At 40.0% G+C, this 10,818-nt stretch overlaps 1 protein-coding gene across 5 annotated transcripts in view; it reads left to right on the forward strand.

The window, feature by feature from the left end:
* The window catches only part of MEIS2 (Meis homeobox 2), a 229,841-nt gene extending 221,598 nt beyond the window's left edge, over positions 1–8,243 (forward strand). For 3 of the 5 annotated variants that reach the window (XM_055436315.2, XM_055436316.2, XM_055436319.2), the window contains 3 exons: positions 2,441–2,499; positions 3,859–3,969; positions 6,662–8,243. In XM_055436315.2, coding sequence (XP_055292290.1) covers positions 2,441–2,499; positions 3,859–3,969; positions 6,662–6,948 — 457 coding nt within the window. In that variant the 3' untranslated portion in view covers positions 6,949–8,243. Of the gene's footprint in view, positions 1–2,440; positions 2,500–3,858; positions 3,970–4,309; positions 4,405–6,661 lie in introns of all 5 variants that reach the window. The other 2 variants (XM_055436317.2, XM_055436318.2) reach the window with 1 other exon arrangement.
* The last annotated feature ends 2,575 nt before the right edge of the window (positions 8,244–10,818 follow it).

Here is a 10,818-nt window from a genome sequence, read left to right on the forward strand (position 1 = left end):
CTCTGCCTATTTGTTTAGCAGAACTGGGCAAAGAAAGGCCATCGCCATAACTGCTAGTGAACATCCAGTCCATGCCATGGTAACTAGTTGAAAATGTAATACTGGAGTGGCATTTCCAAGTTCAGCACTTCTATAAAGACCTGCGAGCACACAGAATGCTTTTTTAATGTTCTGCATTGTTGTGGATCCCCCATTGAACAACCTTTTGAGCGGACCCCGTTTTTACTAATGTAAACATTCTGACGAGTATCCAAAGAAATGACCTTTGAGTGAACCTCTAACCTTCCCTGTAATTATTTGTTTGAAGACAGTGTGGAGTTCTCCTGCTGAGAACTAAGGACCATGATGCCTTGCAACTCTGTGAGGAAGGGAGTGTTTGGGGGAACTGTTGAGAAAGACATAAAGAAGGGAACAACCTCCAGATGTAAATAATAAAAGAGTAAAAGGGTGAAATTAAAAAGGGAAAAAATAGCAATTCGTTTTACCTAAAGAGTTGCTCTATAGGAAAAAACAAAACCGGGATTAGTGGCTCATAAGAGGTGAAAACCCTGCCATGTGTGTCCTCCATTAGAAACTTCAAGAAGAGGAGAGGTTTCTCCCACTCTTCTGAGCATCTCAATGGATCTTAATCTGAGCTGATGAAAGCAGTTTTCTGGTGCAGCCCTCAGGTCAGTCGTCCTTGGTCCCAGTAAGAGCAGTGAGGGAAAGAGTAGATCACTAAGATTTGAGGGGTACTTCTAAAAGGCTTTGTGATCTATCTGATCAGCTATTCCTCAGCAACACTTAAAAGTGCCTGGAGGGAATACAGTTTCCTCTCTCTTCTTTTTGGTTTCACCTCACATAACCTGTCACTTACTTCCCCAAACCTGAGGGGGTGTGACATTTTTGACAACCTGAGCTACACGTTCTTAAGTAATAAAGAAGTGCATTGTTTGCTATACAAACGACTTATGCAAAAGACTCCTTTGGTTTTCTCCTGGCTATTTTTCTTCAGTCTAATTGTATTCCCACCAGAGTGCTCACAGGAGGCCTAAAAGGGTGTGGGCTACTGTCCTCTGCAAAAGGGACTTCAACATCATAGGAGCACAGAGCTGCCAACACACACTAGAATTTTCCTGGCTAATTTCAAAGAAGGAGTTTTCTTTTTCACATGTGACCCCATGTGAACTCATTAATCATGAAATCCCCCTGCACTTAAGATTTGCAACTGGGAATACTGGGAATGCACAAACTCCAGGAGATAGTGAAGGACAGGGGAGCTTGGTGTGCTGCGGTCCACAGGGTTGCAAAGTAAGACCTGACTTAGTGGCTGAACAACAATACTGCGAAAGATCATCTATGGTTCTATTTTGAAGGAACAGCTAGCTATAGGCTAGGCAACCCCCTCCCTCTGTGTCCCCCCTGAAAACGCACAGCCAGTGTGAATCTTGTGTATCAGCTCAAGTGTGTGGGGAATGCATGTCATTAAATGCACAGGGACAGGGGTAACGCGCAAATGGTAGAAAATTGGTTTGTTTTTATTAAATTTGGAGAAATAAAGGAGATTTCTTATCATCTTACTCTGTTTGTACATGAATATTTGATGGGCATTATTAAACATTAAAGTAACATGAAGTAGGCACTTATTTTTGGATTTCCAACAAAATTAGATCCAGGCTTCTAGACGAAATAACTGCTTCTCCTTTACATTCCTGTGATTCAGTCACCACCTGATTTGAAAATGTTTCTTAGACTCTAATATCAACCATGTGTACCTGAGGCTCTGTCTTTCTAGTGGGTTGAAAGGTGGCTGGGTTTATGGTTGGCAGTTACCTTTATCCCTGCCCTGGGTGTCCCAGCTTAGACTGGAAAGGCCGCCCCCAGCTGGCACTGACCTCTAAATGACCCCTAACTTTACAGGCTTAAACTGCAGGAGTTGCCGAAGAGCAGAAGTCTTTCTGGCCAGCACTTATTACTGCTGTGTTGGTGATAAAACTTCAGACAGCCTAATTGATGGCTTTGCTGACCTAACAATACCTTGTGAAAGCCGAGTGCCAGAGCCTGGTCTCCATTTATGACCAGCTGCAAGGGGAAGCGGGGTCTCCCTATGATGGAGTTTAGGGAAAGGGGGAAAATCTTCCAGCCTGTGAACTTTAACCAGATTCTGACTTGTTCAAGAGGCAGAAGCACAGTTGCAAATTAATACAAGTTTTCGCAAGGAAAACTTTTTTTCTCTTCCTGAGTAACTTGTTTTTAGCAAGTCAGCCTCGACTTGGTTATAAGATGACAGAGGAGATGATCCAGTCAGCTATTTTTGAACATGGAGAGGAAAAATTGCCTTCAAATTAAAAAGATAATTTTTGGTAGATGTTCAACTGTACTGTATTCTCTGCAGCAAGCGAAGGTGTTCATGGAGCACACAAATTGCATTTGCTGACTGGTCGTCTCTATTCTATTTCAGGTTTATTAATGCCAGAAGAAGAATAGTACAGCCCATGATTGACCAGTCAAATCGAGCAGGCAAGTTCCAACTCGTGTCTGTGTTCCCATCCCACAGTCACAAGCCCTCATCAAGTTATACTTTAGGAGTTTCACCACCTGGTAAAGAAATGCTTCCATCAGGCATTCTGGGAGAATTTTGTTTTTTAATGTCCCCAGAATTCCATTCTAGGAAGCAACTTCACTAATTGGTGCTAATTGGAGATTTCCCACCCTGACTCTACTGAAACTGCTTTTTATTTTCTTTCTGAATTGGTAATTGGGCACACGTATTAGTGCCACAAGCAGTTTGTTTAACTGTGAGCTCTGGAATTACTCATTGCTTGTCTGCATCCAATCATTAGCACACTCTCATTTTCTCCTTACCCACAATTCCTTGGTGTGCGTGTTGCTTTCACTCCTGGAACATCCCCTGTTAAACTCATTGTATCCATTCATTTGCTTTGACTATTCATAATATTCTATTAAAGCCTGACATGCTGCATTGCCAGCACTATTTTTTATTAAAATGCTTCCCATCCATCTCATGAAAACACATGTGGGTTTTTCTCACAGTATCTCTCAGTTTCTCTAAAGGTATTATTACACAGTACCGTCAGAACCCTACCTATGAACTCCTAATCATTCTACTTTGAAATAGGCATTTCCTTTTACTGCAGACTTGTGGTGTCCTGCAAGAAGGTCTGTGGGGAAAAAGCTATTTTCCATGTAGATGATGACTGTTGTCACTCACGAGGATGTCAAACAGGATGGAGACTAAGCTGTGGTGGCCTCAGTTTAAAGAATTTAAGAAAAATCAGATTCCTTTGGCAAAATTTCCCTGACAATACTGAAATATTGCCCCACTAATGGAGGCTGGGGGCTTGTTGGAGAATCATATCAAACAATTGAAACATTAACTTTACCGTGTTTACATTTTCTTTGGTATGAGTGAAAAAGCAAATGTTCCATTGAGTCTGTTCAACCTTGTAAAACTGTGCTCAAATTTTCAAGTGTTTGTGTCTGATGTGAAATTTTATTAAGCAACCAGAGATGGCAGGATCACAAAATCTTAATAGCATGTGGCAATCTTTATACATCAGGTACCCCCTCTTCCTTGTCCCTCTTCCCCTAATTGAGAGAGAAAAGTCCAGAAGCAAAGGCTACTGAGGATGACCCACCTGTTAAATAGGCTGGGGAAGTCTTTCCTCTAGAATGTTTTGTAAAGCTACTCACACATCTTACCTCAACCCTAGAACCACACATACAGACCACACCCCCCCTTGCAAGTGCCAACCACGTTGTTGCTGTAACGTTTCAGTGCTGCAGCAGGAACAATTGCTGATTGTTTGGTATATCTTTTCTTCTTTCTCCTCTGTGTCCTCGAATGACTACAATCAGGTTTTCTTCTTGATCCTTCAGTGAGCCAAGGAGCAGCGTATAGTCCAGAGGGTCAACCCATGGGGAGCTTTGTGTTGGATGGTCAGCAACACATGGGAATCCGGCCTGCAGGTAGGTTTGCTCATCTCTCCTCTGGGCTTCCCTGGGAAGTGTCACCTTCTCCGCCAGCCTTCTTCATCTGCTCTACTCTCCCACTCTCATGGTGGGTTTAGCATTGCCTGCTGCCTGCGCTGCCTGCTTTCTTTCCCTTGGGTGGGGGAAAAAAATCTTCTTTTAAAAAGTAAAGAGCTGACAGCAGTACCATTTTACTCTGCCCCATACACATCCTTTTTCTTTTTTTTCTTTTTGAACCAAGGCAGTAAGTGAGAAGGAATCTGAGTTTCCTCCTATTTTTTCACCATCAATTATTGCTGATTTTCTGGCCTCTTCTTGGATTTTATCTCCTTTCTAGGACCTATGAGTGGAATGGGCATGAATATGGGCATGGATGGGCAATGGCACTACATGTAACCTTCACCATGTAAAGCAATCGCAAAGCCGGGGGAAGTAAGTACAGTCGGGTGCTACCTGTCTTCACTGTCACTGCAGAGACTTTATTTTATTTTTTATAATTTGCCCCCCGTTTTATTTTTCCTTGCCCATAACTGCATGCCTTTCCAAACTAAGGACCTGTTTTTAAATATATACCACCATCTCTAAAGGCGAAGATGACACATATACACACTTTTGAAAAGGCCAGTTGACAAGCCTGTGTGTGTGTCTTAAGCAGGGGGGACTTGCTCTTAGTCTATTTACTGAGGCCCCAGTGAGCACAAACACAGACATCAGGCGGATATTGGACATTTAAGAATAAAAATAACGTCTTGGGGGCACCAGTTGACTGAGAGAAATTAAGCAGGCTTCAATGAAGCGATAAAAAAAAAGGAAAAGTAGAACTGTCCTTTGAGTGACATAAATCTGTCAGAATACGATTGATGCCCAAATTATCTTATATGCAAAGATGAAATGCTGCAGTTCATTATGCCTAGTCTAGATATATGACAGCAGTGACACCATTGATTCTTCACTAGGGAGTCGGTGTGTTTTGATTATTTTTTACATGTGCCTACTGACTTTCGACATGAGACAGAAAGACAGGAAAGTCAGTCAATAAATTTAAAGGGAAAGACATTTAGGAGCAACTGAATATGAAGGAATGGATTTTTCACTGAGGCTGAATGGCTGCAGTTGGATTAAGAAACCCATTAGACTTTAAAGCTTCAAGTGTTTTTGACATCTGAAAAAAATTCAGAGTCTGCCAACAAGATATATCCTTTGCTGAAGACACCAGAGCATAAAAAAATTCATATAACATCGAAACTTCCTTGTTTAATGAGGCTGAATATAACAACACGTACCTTGATTAAATCATTCTCTATATGTAAATAGAGGCCAACATTTTATATGAGATCTCAGGGGGTCACCATGGAACACCATTGATGAAGCCAATTTCCTTCCTTTCTTCCTTTACTAATGCAGTCAAAAAATGTAGAAAGCAATGTTCCCTAAAACAGCTATAGAGAAAACATTTGCTCAGCTTGGATAATTCTTAATATAGGCCATATAATTTCTAGCCTATTTAATTACATAACATATTTTATGCTTCATGACCAATTACATTAATAGCTTAATACAGAAGAATATTATCCTCTCTTGATTTGATTATGCAGCCACACAATATGGTATATTTGGTACTTAATTATCATCATCCATTGAGCAGGCTGCTGTGGTAGAATAAACAGAGAGCTGGGACTATGCAGGCTGTGTTATTGTCTTTAGATGGTTTTGCCACTTCTGTTAATAATGGACTGCGGATCTACTTAACAAAATGACTGCAGCGTATAAGCCTTTAGATTACCAGCTTACAGTGTCAAAAACATCTGTTCAGCTTTTCAACTGTATGTACTGGAGGTTAAATAGAGGTGAATAAAGCTGTCCTTTTAGCTCTGGGGATGGGCAACAATAAATATAATATAACCTTAATTCAATGAACAGGTAACTTGCAAGACAAATCAGAATCTTCAACTGCTGACTTCCCAACATTTTAACTCACAACTTCAAATCTTGTGTATCTTGATTAAGAATTTCTAGATGTGTTATATTTTATGCCTAATCCCACAGCATTCTTTTTTTTTTTTAATTTTCAGACATAAACTACTGGGCATGTCATATGACCTTACATTGACTTCTTACCTCTGACCTTTACAATCTCTTGGGTGTACTGCTCTAAGAATGCCTCTAATTCAAAAGGGGGCTTCATTTTAAATATACATAAAAGCCCATCCCTTTGAAATGAATATGCCATAATGTTTTGTATGATAAATTTTTCATGAAGAAATATAGATATGATAAGATGTCAACTTTATTTTAATATTTATAATTTTTTCCATTTTTAGAAATGCAACAAAGGAAAAGAAATGATATATCAACAGTTAACTGATAAAACTCGACTTAGAATTTATATTCTTATTGCATTTATCAAAGAAATGTACTGAATACCATTTTGAAAAACAGTTCCACTTTATGACATTTAGTTGCATTAAATATTTAGTTCTGTTGTGTTGCATTATACTGCTGTGCGATGAAATTAAATGCAAACTACAATTTGAATGTCTGCAAACATTGGCAAGAATCTGCAGCTAAATTTAGATATAAGATTTGCAGTGTCTGTTGTTTTTTTTTTTTTTTCTTTTCATCTTTGATGGGTAAAGTATAAAAATGTTTAGGAATTTGACCTGCTTTCTTTTTGCCTCTCTCTTTTCAGGTTTGCAGAGCATGCCAGGGGAGTACGTTTCTCAGGGTGGTCCTATGGGAATGAGTATGGCACAGCCAAGTTACACTCCTCCCCAGATGACCCCACACCCTACTCAATTAAGACATGGACCCCCAATGCATTCATATTTGCCAAGCCATCCCCACCACCCAGCCATGATGATGCACGGAGGACCCCCTACCCACCCTGGAATGACTATGTCAGCACAGAGTCCCACAATGTTAAATTCTGTAGATCCTAATGTTGGTGGACAGGTTATGGACATTCATGCCCAGTAGTATAAGGGAACTCAAGGGAAAAGGAAACACACGCAAAAACTATTTTAAGACTTTCTGAACTTTGACCAGATGTTGACACTCAATATGAAATTCCAGACAGCTGTGATTATTTTTTACTTTTTGTCATTTTTCATCAAGCAACAGAGGACCAATGAGACAAGAACACAAATGTGAAATCATGGGCTCACTGAGACAATTCTGTCCATGTAAAGATCCTCTGGAAAAAGACTCCGAGAGTTATAACTACTGTAGTATAAACATAGGAACTAAGTTAAACTTGTACATTTCTGTTGATCACTCCGTTAAGTTGCCTCAAATAGTTTTAGAAGAGAAAAAAAAATATATCCTTGTTTTCCACACTATGTGTGTTGTTCCCAAAAGAATGACTGTTTTGGTTCATCAGTGAATTCACTATCCAGGAGAGACTGTGGTATATTTTAAACCTGTTGGGCCAATGAGAAAAGAACCACGCTGGAGACCTTGGTGAACGTTTGGCTGAACCTCATCCCTCGGACTCCGGCTTCAAGAATGTGTTTTCATGCCCGGCCTTTGTTCCTCCATAAATGTGTCCTTTAGTTTCAAACAGATCTTTATAGTTTGTGCTTCATAAGCCAATTCTTATTATTATTTTGGGGGACTCTTCTTCAAAGAGCTTGCCAATGAAGATTTAAAGACAGAGCAGGAGCTTCTTCCAGGAGTTCTAAGCCTTGGCTGTGGACAAAACAATCTTAAGTTGGGCAGCTTTCCTCAACACACAGAAAAAGTTATTAATGGTCATAGTACCAGAACTAGGACTTTATCAGAAACTCAAAGCTTGGGGGATAAAAAGGAGCAAGAGAATACTGTAACAAACTTCGTACAGAGTTCGGTCTATTAATTGTTTCATGTTAGATATTCTATGTGTTTACCTCAATTGAAAAAAAAAAGAATGTTTTTGCTAGTATCAGATCTGCTGTGGAATTGGTATTGTATGTCCATGAATTCTTCTTTTCTCAGCACGTGTTCCTCACTAGAAGAAAATGCTGTTACCTTTAAGCTTTGTCAAATTTACATTAAAATACTTGTATGAGGACTGTGACGTTATGTTAAAAAAAAAAGTGTTAAGTCACAAAATGCGGTAATAAATATTTCATTTTTGATTTTTTGTTAGGCTTTTGTGTTTTTAATAGTTTTAAGGCAAGGTTGCACAGAGCCTATGCTTGGGATTGAAAGTAGATGATGACTTTGCCTCCAGAAATCCAGTATATATCAAAACTTAACTTACCAACAATTTTTTAAGGTAACCATCTGTAAGCTTTCAGTATATATTTGGCCTATAAATTCTACCAGCAGAAAACTTCTAAAGGTACGAAATTGTGTGTGTGTGTGTGTGTGTGTGTTATGAGCCAGGTTGAAAGATCACCAACATGTCCAACCTCCTCTTTAGCTGCATGATGTTAAAAAAAAAAATACTTTCAGATGAAGCTTTTCATGTTCATCTTCTGCCAGAATAAAGGGTTTTTTCAGGGTTAATTTTACATCATAAGAAATAACTAACGTCTGTGCTCAAAGATAATTCATCTGCCTGTGTTTTTTCTCTGTCTTAGTTACTAAAATACTGTTGAATATGTAAATTAAGAATTTACATATAGATGTTCATAGATGAGTAAACAACTTCTATGGAATTTGAAATCCTGTGTTGAAAAGATTACTTAATCATTAATATTTAATATAAATTATAGGATGCTGTCTTTTTATTTCAGACACCTCCACATGCAGGCACTATAGTGTGATGATTTGCTCATTAAACTTAATTTTTTTTTTTCTAAAACAACAGCAAAACAGGCAATGTAATGCCGTTTTCAAAATTTCATGCAACATTCCTGAACACCTCTGACATTAACATGATGGTACTACACAAAATGCCTGCCAAAGTAAGCAGAAAAAAGGTGTGAGGGATTTGCATTCTTCTCAGTTCAAATAAATATACTATCCTGGAATTTTTGTAACACCCAAACTTTGAATCCTGTGTTCAGAAGGGATACTGTCATAAACTTTTGTTTACTTTGTGCTGTCAGCCTGATTGGGAAATCATTCATTATCTCAGAAATCCAAGTTTGAATCTTATTTTGGGTTCTTCCCTCTTTCCATTGCACAACAAGCAAGCAAACAGCCATTAATAGAAGTTGTATGCAAAGGAACAAGGAAATAAGTTTCTATTGTTCTGTATCATTTTTAGGTAGAATTTTTATAAATCTATTTATTAGTTTAATTAGCATTATGCTGTTTAAACACAGAAATAACACTTCTGATACCAGCTAACTGTTCATGGAGAAATTCCAGGCCACTTGGAATAGAGAGAGCTTCCCTCTCATTTTTGTCATCCAATTATACATGGAGTCTTTTTGCAAAATTTTAATAATTGTTTATTTTTATTTTAAATGCTTGTACGTAAAATTTGACAAGTTCTTCATTTATAAATTAACTCTCACATCAGCTGAAAAAAAATTTGGCAAAGTTTTTCTTCCTTTCCTGTCAGTAGAGTAAATGCTGAAGGGTTTCTTTGGTAGTTGGCTCATATTTAGAAAATGTTTAATGAAATTATTAAGCTACTTCATCAGTTTAGATCCCAGAACTCTCTATTCTTGGTTTTAACAGATAAAGTCATATCAGGTTTAATTTCTTTAACAACCTCACAGCCTATCACGTTAACCTTAACCTTAAATATTTAGAGATGAATAATCGTTGTAATAATATTTGTTTGCATTTCCTTGCTCTCCCGCAGCCCCACTCCAGACGCTAAGATAGAGAGGTGGTAGAATTGTCCAGTTTTTTATAATACTTTTTTTTTTTTTATATATACCACCTCGGAAGGCACTTGCTCCTATCTCGGGTTTACTATTTAGTATAAAGAGTTCCGATTTGGGTATATTTAAGAAAGACTCAGCTGTCAAAAGGAAAGAAACTGGGAATGGTGTTTTGACAACCATATAGTGTTAAAGGAAATACTGTAGTCTGAATAAAATTGCTTATGTTCTCCAAAACAAGAGTAATATAAAAACACTTTTTTATTTATATGGAAAAGCAAAAGCAGAAATAAATTCCAAAGGTTTCCCTTTCTTTAAGAAATTCTGAGAGAACTGCAGTCGCCATCTGTTAAGGGTTGGGAATTGAGCAAGAAGCCACATTTTGAAGGAAAATGAGAAGAAAAGATAAGGGAAGTCTGTATCTTCCCCACACTCCCCCCACCCCGCCCCCCAGGTCAGCGGCCCGCACTCGCCCCAGCTCACCCTGCTTAGGTCTGCCCAGAAGAGTCCGTCGGGATCCTAGCCCCCTCCCGCCCCTGTGGGCCCGTTAACCCGGAGCAGATTTGGGAAGGGAAATGTGGCTAATATCTCTAGCAGCTGTCAGAGGAGGGACCTTCCTTCAAAGGGACTGGACAGGGATCCTCCACAAGTTCCCCACCAGTCTTGCAGGCCAGCAATTTGATAAGGAGCCTGGACCTCCGCTGCAAGTTGCCACTGTGCTAGACGGGCTGGGGTCCGGGGCGGGGGCGGTGTTTGGAGGTGCGGGCTTAGCGGCCGCAGCCCGGTCCCGCCGCGCCTCGGGGGAGGCCGGCGCGGGCTCAGGCCGGCGCAGGGGGCTGCAGACGCTGCCGCTCCTCGCGGGCGGCTCCGGCCCTCACCTGGCCTTCTCCTTGCGCGCGCGTGCGTGTGCGTGTGCTAGACAGACAGACGTGTTTCAAACTGACGGGGTGAGGAGGGGGAACCTAACTCGCTGTAATCAGCTAAGGGTGTCGTGCGCGGTCGTGGAGCTCCCTCCGTCGGGGCCGGGCTTGGAGGAAGCTGCTGCTCAGGGAAACTGCGGGTCTGATGGGGGAGGCCGGTCAGA

The sequence above is a fragment of the Moschus berezovskii genome, chromosome 9, assembly GCF_049115385.1.
Source record: "Moschus berezovskii isolate FMDL1 chromosome 9, NW_MosBer_1.0, whole genome shotgun sequence".
NCBI lineage: Eukaryota > Metazoa > Chordata > Mammalia > Artiodactyla > Moschidae > Moschus > Moschus berezovskii.